At 37.8% G+C, this 14526-nt stretch overlaps 1 protein-coding gene and 1 gene segment (V, D, J or C); one reads left to right on the top strand and one right to left on the bottom strand.

The window, feature by feature from the left end:
- The window catches only part of LOC117267112 (E3 SUMO-protein ligase ZBED1-like), a 41719-nt gene that overhangs the window by 24712 nt on the left and 2481 nt on the right, over positions 1 to 14526 (bottom strand). The window lies entirely within an intron of this gene.
- Positions 9898 to 13033, top strand: LOC117267113 (T-cell receptor beta-1 chain C region-like; the record flags this gene model as incomplete). The annotated part of the segment is given in 5 exon segments: positions 9898 to 10075; positions 11250 to 11594; positions 11695 to 11718; positions 11829 to 11935; positions 12042 to 13033. Coding segments are annotated over 5 exon segments (681 nt in total), but the record flags the coding sequence as incomplete, so codon positions are not given.

Below are 14526 nucleotides of genomic sequence, written 5' to 3' on the forward strand. Positions count from 1 at the left end.
CCTGCTTACTTTGGCCAAGGAACCAAACTGACTGTTTTAGGTAAATATTCCAGTTTAATACTGTGTTTCTATAAATGTCACGTTGCTTTAGAGTCTCAGTATTAACAGAGGTATCAGTAAAAAGTTTCCAAAGTTAAATCTGGTGGTGAAAAAGTCAAGAGTTTCGTGCTTAGTATTTCTGCACTGTGACAATGCAAACGAAGCTTACTTTGGAAAAGGAACCAAACTGACTGTTTTAGGTAAGTCAAGAATAATTCACATTTAACTAACTGTAACTGGAACATTGATATAAGAAACATAACTGGTCTTTATAGTTGAAACTCAGCTCAGAGCTTTTTAGTGTTACGCTTAAGCGCTGTGCCAATTACGAAGCCTATTTCGGCCAGGGAACTAAACTGACTGTTCTCGGTAAGTAACACATCAAACCTTTGATTAATTCACCTGTAACAGAAGTAAAACATACAAGCAGGATGGTTGTTGAAAGAAACAGTTTCTGTTACATTAGACTTGTAAAAAACAGACTGCAGTGCAGCATGTGTTATCTTGGAATTTAAAGAAAAGTGACATTTAATACATTAAAAACAACCAAAATGTAAAGCTCCAAAGTAAAAGCAGCATCTTGGGCTGTTTTGAGCACTGATCACATTCACTGTGACACTGGTGCTAATGAAGCTTTCTTTGGTGGAGGAACAAAGTTAACTGTTTTAGGTAAGAAATCAAAACTAATGAAAAAACATTGTTATTGTGACTTTAAGAAACTAACTGTACTCACGTCTAGTTTAAGTTCTGCTCAGAGGTTTTTATTCTTAAGCTTAAACGTTGCGTCCGTTTGAAACCTGTTTGAGCCAGGGAACAAAACTGACTGAAGTTAACATAAAGTCTAACAAAGTGATAGTAACTGTACACGTTTTTGGAGAAAACAGGCTGTAGCTGTTGATTTTAAAGGGAACGTAATATTTATAACAAAACTAAAATGTAAAGATTCAAAGTAAAAGCAGCATCTTGGGCTGTTTTAGCACTGATTAAGTTCACTGTGACCCAGGGCACAGAAGCTTTCTTCGGTGGAGGAACAAAGTTAACTGTTTTAGGTAAGAAATCAAAACTAATGGCGATAAAAGCATTGTTATTGGCGTGTTTCTTTAAGAAACTCATGGCAGAACTTAGAAAAACTTAAGCTCTGCTAAGAGGTTTTTGTCGTTAAGCTTAAACGCTGTGTCAGTTTGAAGCTTATTTCGGCCAGGGAACAAAACTGACTGTTCTTGGTAAGTTGAAACAAAGTCTAACAGAGAGTAAATTGGGAGTTTTTTATTGCACACAGGTTTTAAAAAAACAGGAAAGCTGCATTCATTCGTAAACTAAAATGTAAAGAAACAAAGTAAAAGCAGCATCTTGGGCTGTTTTAGCACTGATTAAGTTCACTGTGACCCAGAGCTCAGAAGCTTTCTTCGGTGGAGGAACAAAGTTAACTGTTTTAGGTAAGAAATCAAAACTAATGGCGAAAAAAGCATTGGAATTGGTGTGTTTCTCTAAGAAACTTACGGCAGAACTTACAGAAACGTAAGTTCTGCTAAGAGGTTTTTGTTCTTATGCTTAAACGCTGTGTCAGTACGAAGCTTATTTCGGCCAGGGGACAAAACTGACTGTTCTTGGTAAGTTGAAACAAAGCCTAACACGTTGTTTATTGAGAGGTCTGTATTGCATACAACTGTAAAAAACAGGAAAGCTGCATTTATTCGTAAACTAAAATGTAAAGAAAGCAAAGTAAAAGCAGCATCTTGGGCTGTTTTGAGCACTGATCATGTTCACTGTGAGCCAGGGATATGAAGCTTTCTTCGGTGGAGGAACAAAGTTAACTGTTTTAGGTAAGAAATCAAAACTAATAACGAAAAAAAGCATTGTTATTGGCGTGTTTCTTTAAGAAACTTACAGCAGGACTTACAAAAACTTACGTTCTGCTTCAAGGTTTTTGTTGTTAAGCTCAATCGCTGTGTCAGAACGAAGCTTATTTCGGCCAGGGAACAAAACTGACTGTTCTTGGTAAGTTGAAATAAAGCCAAGCCGTTGTTTATTGAGAGGTCTGTATTGCATACAACTGTAAAAAGCAGGAAAGTTGCATTTATTCTTAAACTTAAATGTAAAGATTCAAAGTAAACGCAGCATCTTGGGCTGTTTTGAGCACTGATCACATTCACTGTGACTCTGGTAATGAACCTTTCTTCGGTGGAGGAACAAAGTTAACTGTTTTAGGTAAGAAATCAAAACTAATGGCGTGAAAAGCATTGTAACTGGCGTGTTTCTTTAAGAAACTTGCAGCAGACTTACAAAAACTTACAAAAACTAAAAGCAGCATCCTGGCTGTTTTGAGCACTGATCACATTCACTGTGACTCTGGTGGTGGTGCTTATGAAGCTTTCTTCGGTGGAGGAACAAAGTTAACTGTTTTAGGTAAGAAATCAAAACAAAGAAAGAAATTGTGTTGTAATAAGTTTCTCTTACTTAAACTAGACTAGGGTGCAGTAAGTTTAAGTTCTGCTCAAAGCTTTCTGTTCTTAAGCTTGAATCCTGGGTCAGTACAAAGATTCAAAGTAGGGCTTGGGCTGTTTTGAGCACTGATCACATTCACTGTGACCAACAATGCAGAAGCTTTCTTCGGTGGAGGAACAAAGTTAACTGTTTTAGGTAAGAAATCAAAAATAATGGCGTAAAAAGCACTGTAATTGGTGTGTTTCTTTAAGCAACTTACAGCACATAAGTTCTGCTCAGAGCTTTTTGTTGTTAAGCTTAAATGTTGTGGCAGTTTGAAGCTTATATCAGCCAGGGAACGAAACTGACTGTTCTTGGTAAGCTAAAATAAAGTCTAAAAGGGAGTAAATTGTGAGGTTTGTGTTGCATATGACTTTTAAAAAACAGGAACGTTGCATTTATTCGTAAACTAAAATGTAAAGCTCCAAAGTAAAAGCAGCATCCTGGGCTGTTTTGAGCACTGATCACATTCACTGTGACTCTGGTAGTTATGAAGCTTTCTTCGGTGGAGGAACAAAGTTAACTGTTTTAGGTAAGAAATCAAAACTAATTTAAAAAAATCTTATTGCGTCTCATGTCTAGTTCAAGTTCTGTTTAGAGTTTGTGCTCTTAGGCTTCAAACTGAGACAGTGTGGAAGCTTATTTCAGCCAGGGAACAAAACTGACTGTTCATAGTTGTTAAAATAAAGTTTAACTGAGAGGGTTGTAAAATATTCTTGTAGAAAACAGACTGTAGTTGTTGGTTTTAAAGAAAAGTTATATTTATTACATAACTAAAATGTAAAGATTCAAAGTAAAAGCAGCATCTTGGGCTGTTTTGAGCACTGATCACATTCACTGTGACTCTGGTGGTTATGAAGCTTTCTTCGGTGGAGGAACAAAGTTAACTGTTTTAGGTAAGGAAATAGCATTGTAATGAATTTCTCTTAGTTAAAATGTACTGCACCCAAGTCTAGTTTAGGTTCTGCTCAAAGCTTTTTGTTGTTAAGATTAAATGTGTGTCAGTATGAAGCTTATTTCAGCCAGGGGACAAAACTGAAAAATAAAGTCTAACAGGGTGTTAATTGAGCAATTTGAGTTGTATATAACTTTTAAAAATCAGGAAAGTTGCGTTTATTACAAAACTAGAATCTAAAGCAAAGTAAAAGCAGCATCTTGGGCTGTTTTGAGCACTGATCACATTCACTGTGACTCAGACCGCGAGGCTTACTTTGGTGGAGGAACAAAGTTAACTGTTTTAGGTAAGAAAACAAAAAATAGCGCTGTAACTGACCTGAATATTTCTTCTCAGACTGCACTCAGGTCTAGTTGTAATGGAGCTGACTGCTTTTGTTTCTAAAGCTTAAAGAATTCGCTGTTCAAAGCCTACTTTGGCCAGGGAACAAAACTGACTGTTCTTAGTTCGTTAAGATAAAGTCTAACAGGGTGGTGATAAAACCATGAGGAAAGGAAAAAGGAAATTTGCAGTAACGTGACACTAAAAAGCAAAGATTCAAAGTAAAAGCAGCATCTTGGGCTGTTTTGAGCACTGATCACATTCACTGTGACTCTGGTGCTGGTGGTGCAGAAGCTTTCTTTGGTGGAGGAACAAAGTTAACTGTTTTAGGTAAGAAATCAAAACTAATCTTAAAAAGCATTGTAATGATTACTTGCAGAAACTTACAGCACTTAAGTTTAGTTTAAAGTCTGCTCAAAGCTTTTTGTTGTTAAGCTAAAATGTGTTCGCTCTAAGCTTATTTCAGTCAGGGGACAAAACCCACTGTTCTTGGTAAGTTAACATGAAGTCTAACATGGTGGTGACTGAGAGGGTTGTGTTGCAATCAACTTTTAAAACACAGGAAAGTTCCATTTACCCCAAAACTAGAACCTAGAAAAGCAAAGTAAAAGCAGCATCTCTGCCAGTTTTGAGCACTGATCCAGAGCACTGTGACTCAAACCAAGAAGCTTACTTCGGTGGAGGAACAAAGTTAACTGTTTTAGGTAAGAAACCAAAACTAATCTTAAAAGCACTGTCATGGTTATGTTAAGAAACTTACAGCACTCAAGTCTGGTTTAAATTCTGCTCAGAGCTTTTTGTTCTTAAGCTTATACGTGTCAGTACGAAGTCTTTTTCAGCCAGGGAACAAAACCTACTGTTGTTGGCGAGTTAATATAAAATCTAACAGGGAGTTAACTGAGAGAGTTGTGTTGTGAAAAAACAGGGAAGCTACATTTATTCATAAACTAAAATGTAAAGATTCAAAGTAAAAGCAGCATCTTGGGCTGTTTTGAGCACTGATCCAGTGCACTGTGGACAACGCTGCAGAAGCTTTCTTCGGTGGAGGAACAAAGTTAACTGTTTTAGGTAAGAAATCAAAACTAATCAAAAAAATATGTTATTGTGTCTTTAGGAAACTTACTGTACTCAAGTCTAGTTTAATTTCTGCACAGAGTTTGTGTCCTAAGGCTTTAAACTGAGACAGTGTTTAAGCTTATTTCAGCCAGGGAACAAAACCTACTGTTCTTGGTTTGTTAAGATAAAGTCTAACAGGGTGGTGATTGAAAGCATTGTCTTCCATAAAACTAGTAAGAACAGGAGGGAAGGAAAAAGGAAATCTGCTTTGATACACAGCTACAGAGTGCTGTTTGAGCACTGATCATGTTCACTGTGATTCTGGTGGTAGAGAAGCTTTCTTTGGTGGAGGAACAAGGTTAACTGTTTTAGGTAAGAAATCAAAACTAATTTAAAATAATCTTATTGCGTCTCATGTCTAGTTCAAGTTCTGCTTAGAGTTTGTGCTCTTAGGCTTCAAATTGAGACAGTGTGGAAGCTTATTTCAGCCAGGGAACAAAACTGACTGTTCATAGTTGTTAAAATAAAGTTTAACTGAGAGGGTTGTAAAATATTCTTGTAGAAAACAGACTGTAGTTGTTGGTTTTAAAGAAAAGTTATATTTATTACATAACTAAAATGTAAAGAAGCAAAGTAAAAGCAGCATCTTGGGCTGTTTTGAGCACTGATCACATTCACTGTGACTCCGGTGGTGCTGGTGCAGAGGCTCACTTTGGAGGAGGAACAAAGTTAATTGTGTTAGGTAAGAAATCAAAACTAATTTTAAAATCTTTAAGAAACTTACTGTTCCCATGTCTAGTTTAAGTTCTGCTCAGAGTTTGTGTCCTTAGGCTTTAAACTGAGACAGAGTTCAAGCTTATTTCAGCCAGGAAACAAAAACTACTGCTTTTTGTAAAATGAAGTCTAACAGGGTGATTGAAAACATCGTCTTGCAAAGAACGAGTAAAAACAGGAGGAAAGGAAAAGGGAAATCTGCTTTGATGCACAACTACAGAGCAAAAATTCTAAGTAAAAGCTATCTATAGCTGGTTTGAGCACTGATCAGGTGCACTGTGACTCTGGTGGTGGTGGTGAAGCTTTCTTTGGTGGAGGAACAAAGTTAACTGTTTTAGGTAAGAAATCAAAACAATTTTTTTTAAAAAAAAAAATGCCCATGTCTTTAAGCAACTCACTGTATTTAAGTCTAGTTCAAGTTCTGCTTAGAGTTTGTGTTCTTAGGCTTCGAACTGAGACAACCAGGGAACAAAACTGCCTGTTCATAGTTGTTAACATAAAGTCTAACAGGGTGGCAACTGAGAGGGTTGTAAAATATTCTTGTAGAAAACAGGCTGTAGTTGTTGGTTTTAAAGAAAAGTTATATTTATTACATAACTAAAATGTAAAGATTCAAAGTAAAAGCAGCATCTTGGGCTGTTTTGAGCACTGATCACATTCACTGTGACTCTGGTACTGGTGAAGCTTACTTCGGTGGAGGAACAAAGTTAACAGTTTTAGGTAAGAAATCAAAACTAACGAAAATAACATTGTTATGTCTTCAATAAGATAATGTACTCAACTCTAAGTTCTGCTCAGAGCTTTTGTTCTTAATCTTAAATGTTAGTATGAAGCCTCCTTGTAAGTTAACGTAAAGTCTAACAGGGTGGTAACTGAGAGAGTTTTATTTTTTTTTGTACAAAACAAGCTTAAGTTGTTGGTTGTAAAGGGAAGTTATATTTACCACGAGTAAGGAGGCAGAGTAAAAGCTGCATCGTGGCTGGTTTGAGCACTGATCCAGTGCACTGTGAACCAGAATGCAGAAGCTTACTTTGGTGGAGGAACAAAGTTAACTGTTTTAGGTAAGAAATCAAAACTAATTGAAAAAGTGTTCTTGTGTCTTTCAAAAACATTCGATACTCAAATCAAGTGTAAGTTCTGCTCAGAGTTTGTGTTCTTAGGCTTTAAACTGAGACAGTGTTTAAGCTTATTTCAGCCAGGGAACAAAAACTACTGTTCTTGGTTCGTTAATATAAAGTCTAACAGGGTGGTGACTGAGAGTACTGTCTTTCATACAAGTCGTAAAAACATGAGGAAAGGAAAAAGGAAATTTGCAGTAATAGAAAACTCAAATGTAAAGAAGCAAAGTAAAGGCATCATCTTGGGATGTTTTGAGCACTGATCCAGTGCACTGTGAACTCCAATACAGAGGCTTACTTTGGTGGAGGAACAAAGTTAACTGTTGTAGGTAAGAAATCAAAACTAATTCAAAAATTGTCCCTCTGTCTGTAAGAAACTCACTGTACTCAAGTCTAGTTTAAATTCTGCGTTTGTATTTTAAGGCTTTAAACTCAGACAGTGTTTGAGCCTATTTCATTCAGGGAACAAAACCTACTGATCTTGGTTTGTTAAAATAAAGTCTAACAGGGTGGTGACTGAGAGGGTTTTAAAAGCTTCTTGTACAAAACAGTCTTAAGTTGTTTGTTGTAAAGGGAAGTTATGTTTATTACGAGTAAAGAAGCAAAGTAAAAGCAGCAGCCTGTGCTGTTTAAAGCACTAATCACATTCACTGTGACTCTGATGCTGGTGGGGCTTTCTTCGGTGGAGGAACAAAGTTAACTGTTTTAGGTAAGAAATCAAAACTAATTTAAAATAAAAATATTCTCATTCAAGTCCTGTTTAGAGTTTGTGTTCTTAGGCTTCAAACTCAGACAGCTTATTTCAGCCAGGCAACAAAACTGACTGTTTAGTTTGTTAAAATAAACTCTAACAGGGTGGCAACTGAGAGGGTTGTAAAATATTATTGTAAAAACAGGCTGTAGTTGTTGGTTTAAAGAAAAGTTAAGATTCAAAGTAAAAGCAGCATCTTGGGATGTTTTGAGCACTGAACCAGTGCACTGTGACTGACACTAGGGAAGCTTACTTCGGTGGAGGAACAAAGTTAACTGTTTTAGGTAAGAAATCAAATCAAATTATGTCTTCAAGAAAGATAATATACTCAAGTCTAGTTTACGTTCTGCCCAGATATTTTTGTTCCTAATCCTAAATGTTGTGTCAGTATGAAGTCTGTTTCATTCAGGGAACAAAACTGACTGTTCTTGGTAAGTTAACATAAAGTTGAACAGGGTGGTAATTGAGAGGGTTGTTAAAGATTCTTGTGTTAAGTTGTTCGTTGAAAAGGGAAGTTATATTTAATACGACTAAGAAAGCAAAGTAAAAGCTGCATCCTGGGATGTTTTGAGCACTGATCACATTCACTGTGACCAACACTGCAGAGCCTTACTTTGGTGGAGGAACAAAGTTAACTGTGTTAGGTAAGAAATCAAAACTAATTCAAAAAGTGTTCTGGTGTCTCTCGAAAACTCACTGTACTAAAATCAAGTGTAAGTTCTGCAGAGAGTTTGTGTCCTTAGGCTTCAAACTGAGACAGTGTTTAGGTTTATTTCAGGGAACAAAAACTACTGTTCTTGGTTCGTTAATATAAAGTCTATCAGGGTGGCAGCTGAGAGGGCTGTCTTGCAAAAAACTAGTAAAAACAGGAGGAAAGGAAAAAGGAAATTTGCAGTAATAGAAAACTCAAATGTAAAGATTCAAAGTAAAAGCAGCATCTTGGGATGTTTTTAGCACTGATCCAGTGCACTGTGAACACCAATACAGAGGCTTACTTTGGTGGAGGAACAAAGTTAACTGTTCTAGGTAAGAAATCAAAACTAATGGCAAAAAATTGTCCCTCTGTCTGTAAGAAACTCACTGTACTCAAGTCTAGTTTAAGTTCTGCTTAGAGTTCGTGTTTTAAGGCTTTAAACTCAGACAGTGTTTGAGCCTATTTCATTCAGGGAACAAAACCTACTGATCTTGGTTTGTTAAAATAATGTCTAACAGGGTGGTGACTGAGAGGGTTTTAAAAGCTTCTTGTACAAAACAGTCTTAAGTTGTTTATTGTAAAGGGAAGTTATGTTTATTACGAGTAAAGAAGCAAAGTAAAAGCAGCATCCTGGCTGTTTTGAGCACTGATCACATTCACTGTGACTCTGGTGGTGGTGCAGAAGCTTTCTTTGGTGGAGGAACAAAGTTAACTGTTTTAGGTAAGAAATCAAACTAATTTAAAATAAAAAATATTCTCATTCAAGTCCTGTTAAGAGTTCATGTTTTAAGGCTTCAAACTGAGACAGTGTTTAAGCTTATTTCAGCCAGGCAACAAAACTGACTGTTCTTGATAGGTTAAAATAAAGCCTAAAAGGGTGGTGACTGAGAGGGTTGTAAAATATTCTTGTAAAAAGAGGCTGTAGTTGTTGGTTTAAAGAAAAGTTAAGATTCAAAGTAAAAGCAGCATCCTGGGCTGTTTTGAGCACTGAACCAGTGCACTGTGACTGACAGTAGGGAAGCTTACTTCGGTGGAGGAACAAAGTTAACTGTTTTAGGTAAGAAATCAAATCAAATTATGTCTTCAAGAAAGATAATGTACTCAAGTCTAGTTTAAGTTCTGCCCAGATATTTTTGTTCCTAATCCTAAATGTTGTCTCAAGTCTATTTTGGCCAGGGAACAAAACTGACTGTTCTTGGTAAGTTAACATAAAGTCTAACAGGGAGGCAACAGAGGTTTGGAAAAACGTCTTGTAAAAAACAGTCTTAAGTTGTTCGTTGTAAAAGGAAGTTATATTTAATATGACTGAGGAAGCAAAGTTAAAGCTGCATCCTGGGATGTTTTGAGCACTGATCACATTCACTGTGACCACCACTACAGAGGCTTACTTTGGTGGAGGAACAAAGTTAACTGTTTTAGGTAAGAAATCAAAATCTCCTACAAACAGGCTGTAGTTGTTGGTTTTAAAGGAAAGTCACATTAATTACAAAACTAGAAACTAAAGCTCCAAAGTAAAAGCTGCATCTTGGGCTGTTTTGAGCACTGATCACATTCACTGTGACTCTGGTGGTGCCGTAGAGGCTTTCTTTGGTGGAGGAACAAAGTTAACAGTTTTGGGTAAGATCACATTTTAACTGTTCGGGTATAATTTTGTGAAGATGTTTCTGACACTGTTAAGACACTCAAAGGCTCGAAAGACTGCTGATTCTTAGTGAATAAGCTGTACTTAGAGTCCTTACATGTCAAAGAGCGACAAAGCTGTGATAATCTCAAAGAGGCAGAGATAAAGAGAGGCAGCAGGAAGAGTTTTTGTAACTGTCAAAAGTCTCTGTGTTCCTACAACGAGGCTTACTTTGGAGCTGGGACTAAACTCACTGTTTTAGGTAAGAAAACCTGCGACAGACACGTCTCACAGAGCATGACTCACAGGTATGCGAGTCAGGAAAACTGTTGAGTATTAAAAATGTACTTTTAGACCTCCTATTTGATGCTAGGAAACACAGTCATCTCATTTTAAAAGCGCAAAAAGAAGTTAAAGGTGGAAGCTTGAGCTAAGTTGTCTGTGTTCTCCAGTAAAAGTGCTGCAGCGATAAAACATTTGGCTCTGAGCCCAGATTATTAATGTCACAGCGAGTTCTTATCAGCTCTGTGAAACACTGTGAGCTCACAGTCAGAGGCTTACTTTGGAGCTGGAACTAAACTCACCGTCTTAGGTAAGGCAATCACAAAACTTAAATCATAATGTTCCATGAGACTAGTTGGTAACTGCCAGATTAGAGCTGAGGGCTGTTTTTAATCTCCTGCTCTTAAATGCACCTTAAATCAGAATTAATGCTGTTAGCAAGTAGTTTAATTTGAGGTTGTTTCTACAAATGTTTTTGAGTTATCTAAAAAGACGAGCACAGAGACAGTCGACAGCTTCAGGGCTGAGAGCTCACACAGTTTTTCTGTAGCCTTGTATCAGTGTGACCAAATACGAGCCTGCTTACTTTGGCAGTGGCACCAGACTGACAGTGTTGGGTAAGAAAATTAGAAAAATCCTAGGCATAAATGTTTGTTTTGTGACTCTCTCTCGACTCAGATCTGAGGATTATTGTTGAGTAAAATTGTTTTAATGTCTTGTTGTTAGGTGACTCGGTGCAGCAGCATCGTGTTGCTTCGTTTTAAAACTGTAAAAGAAAACGTAAAATTGGCAATAACTGCGATAAATCTCTCTGTTCAATGGCAAATATGCTGTGTTTGGTCTTGGCACCAGACGTATAGCATTATATGTTCAAGCTGTAAATATCAGCATTCACAGGATGTCATTGTAAACCTTTTCTCAGTTGCTATCAGATGGTAAAACTGAATGAAAAATGTGTATTTAAAATCACATTAATGAGGCTATAAATGGGATCCATTACATATAGAGATACTTCATATGAGCTGTTGGTGAAAAACTGAGTCTTTCAATACCCTGACGTTCATGTCTAAACTGGTATTAAGATGTCACATGTACATTAGCTGTTGATCTATAGGCAGCTTTAATTTAGTGATTTCTGTCCTTTGTCCTTGCAGAAAAAGACCACGAGATCACTGCACCAACAGTGAAAGTCCTTCATCCTTCAGCAAAAGAGTGTAAAAACAAGAGAGGCAATGCGGAGAAGACCATTGTATGTTTGGCCACTAGATTCTACCCAGACCATGTCAGTGTGTCCTGGCAGGTCGGTGGAGAAGACGTCACCACTGGTGTGGCGACTGACAATGCTGCCCTGCGGAAGGACAAGTATTACACAATCACCAGCAGGCTGAGGGTCTCTGCCAAAGAGTGGTACGACCCCAACACTGAATTCAAGTGCACTGTCAGCTTCTACAATGGGACAGAAACAACACCATACTCAGATTCAATTTTTGGAGACAAAGGTATGTTTCATTTGGAACTCAGAAATGAATCAAACCTGACTGAAAATACACGTGAACAACCATCTGCCCTCGTCTAATCCTCTTCTTCTTTTTCTATCAGCTAAAGAAGGTGTCCTGACAAGAGGTAAATATATTGTGGTTCACCCCTGCTACTATTTAGTGTCCTTGGTGTCAGTAAAGTGCACTGGATGTTTCCTCTTTGGCTCATGTTCCCTCATCTGTATGTTTGTGCAGAGAAATATCTGAAGATCACACAGGCTGCCAAACTCTCCTACGGTGTTTTCATCGTCAAGAGCATGGTCTACGGAGTCTTTGTGGCGTTCCTGGTGTGGAAGCTTCAGGTTTGTCCCCACACATGATCTCTGTCCTTCACCTAAAAACTGGCTCTGCACATTTTTATGTGTGAATGAACGAGTGAGAAAATTGTGTCCTTTCTGTGTGTTGCAGAATTCGAGTGGAAAGCGGAACCACTGAGAGCTGAGCTGAGCGGATGCATTCTGGGAAGTCGAAAATGTTTTTGTAAATAAGCGCTGAACTTTGTATGTTATAGTGTATTTGCATTCTGCTAAAATAGATGAACAGTCATGTGCATATTCTTGTTAAAGGGTAACTTCGGTATTTTTTTGACAGGCTCATATTATGATTAGAAGTGTCTGACAACATTATAGAGAGGATCCCTGCAGAGATAGACCTTTTTGTTAGAGAGTAAGATCATTTTTAACTAAAAACAGCCTCAAAATCGCTATCGTCAAAACCAGCCAGACTCCATTCAAATAAATAGTAATTTTGGCATGTACAGAGGCAGCATATATTCATATATAACTCTGTGAATTGAAGGTTTGTTTCTACCAAACTAGAGTTGGTGATTGCAGAACAGTGGAAAGACGAACCACAATAAATTTTCTGAGTTTGATTTGGTTTCTGTTGGCTTTGAATAAAGTCCGTTGTACAATGATAAAATTACAGTTTATTTAAATGGAGTCTGGTGGGTGTGACGATAGCGGTGTTTCTGTTTAAACAAAAAGGATTTTACTCTAATCTCTGTAGGGAACCTTTCCATAAGTTGTCAGACACCTATACTACCAATCTGAGCCTGTCAGTGGCAAAAACAAGCACTTTAAATAGACTCAAATTGCTGGTGCACAATTGCCCAATACTGTTACATTGCAGCCTGTTTCGTCGCTGCTGGTTGCGCACTCTTGCTCAATATTAAACCAATTTCAAGAATTGTTGTTCCCATCAGTCACTTAGACTCAAAAGCATGGATATATAAAGTCCAGGTTGGAAAATACTGAATTTGCCCTTTAAGTTATAACTGACATGTAGATATGTTGACATCACATTTTCATAAATACTTCTGATAATAATTTGTGGTTTGTGGTTGCAAATTGCTTGTTTGCTTAATTTGCTTCTCAATAAAAGTGTTTCAGAGGATCAAATCAATTGTGTACTGTAATTTAAATATTTAAAAGGTTTTTATGATTCTCATGACACCTCCAGGCAGAAATACTAGTAGCAAATAGCCTATCTAAACAGGCATGGGTTAATGTTCAATTTAGACACTCTTCATATTAAAATGATTGATTGAAATGAAAGATTAAGCCATTTTGTCCTACACTGAGCATCACCTTTTCCACAGAGAGTGTGAGGTATTTTTAGCTGCTCTCTTATCTGCATCTTTTCTACAAAATTAGTTATTCCTCACCTACATGATGTTGAAACATCAGCTTAGGGAAACTTCACAAGTAGGTTTATTTAGGTCTTAATAAATTTTTCCATCGAGCAAACTGAGAGGTGACTAAATCTGATTTGATTAATTTCCACTGACTGTTCTGTATCATAAAGAAATCATTGATTAAAGTGTTTTTATTTAAGTCAGAACTAGTTTTTCCATTTTACACAAGTGAGAGAAGTGTATGACAGTTAACATTCTCTACATGAATAAAGATGTGACTCCTTTAGTTCACACACTGTCAGTAGGAAAGTAAGTGTAGGAGTGTGAGTCTGCCACATAACAACAGGAAATCAACACTCATCTGAAGAAGGTCAGAGCTGTTGCTGGTTGAAACCCTGCAGAGGAGCAGAGAACGGCAGCAGAGGAGAGGATGTGGTCACAGAGCAGCCTGCACATCGCTCTCTGTGCTGAGAAATGACGATGGTGAAACCCTCCACTTCACCACAGCCTCCGGCTCTCAGAGTGCACCTGCACCGACACCCCCACACTGCTCTGCAGGTCTCTGAGCAAACAGCTGGAAAACTTCCATTTCTGTGTCAACTGAAGCTCCAGAGTGAACATACATGTGTGTTATATGTCACACACCAGCTGTTTACTGTCATCTGGTGCACAGACATGCATGTGAGTGTTTTTTTAGGTTGAGCATGAGAGTGGTAAATATAGCTGCAGTCAGGGAGATGAAACGTTATCAGGTAGACTCAAGATCCCCATCAGCAGTTCATGTAAAGAGTTTGTATGAGTGTTGCATTTAACTGGAGCTTCATCATTTTCATACAAAAAATTCATTCAAGGCTTTAGGTCTCATTTTAATATTTTTTCTTTTGGGGGGGGGGGGGGGCACATATTAAACAGGAGCCTATGGGACCACGTTTTGAGATATTATAATTTTTTTATTCTTTTTTTATTCTATATACTTTATTAATCCCCAAGGGGAAATTCAATTTTACACTCTGTTGTCAATTACACACAGGTCCGGACACACACATGCACAAACTGGACCTATACATGCACTAAATGGAGAGATGTCAGAGTGGGCTGCCCATGACAGGCGCTCCGAGCAGTTGGGGGGTTCAGTGCCTTGCTCAGGGACACCTCGGCAGTGCCCAGGAGGTGAACTGGCACCTCTCCAGCTACCAGTCCACGCTCTATATTTTGGTCCGGACAGGACCGGTTGGTTCCCAACCCAAGTCCCTATGG

This window comes from Epinephelus lanceolatus, chromosome 15, assembly GCF_041903045.1.
Source record: "Epinephelus lanceolatus isolate andai-2023 chromosome 15, ASM4190304v1, whole genome shotgun sequence".
In the NCBI taxonomy this organism is placed as follows: domain Eukaryota; kingdom Metazoa; phylum Chordata; class Actinopteri; order Perciformes; family Serranidae; genus Epinephelus; species Epinephelus lanceolatus.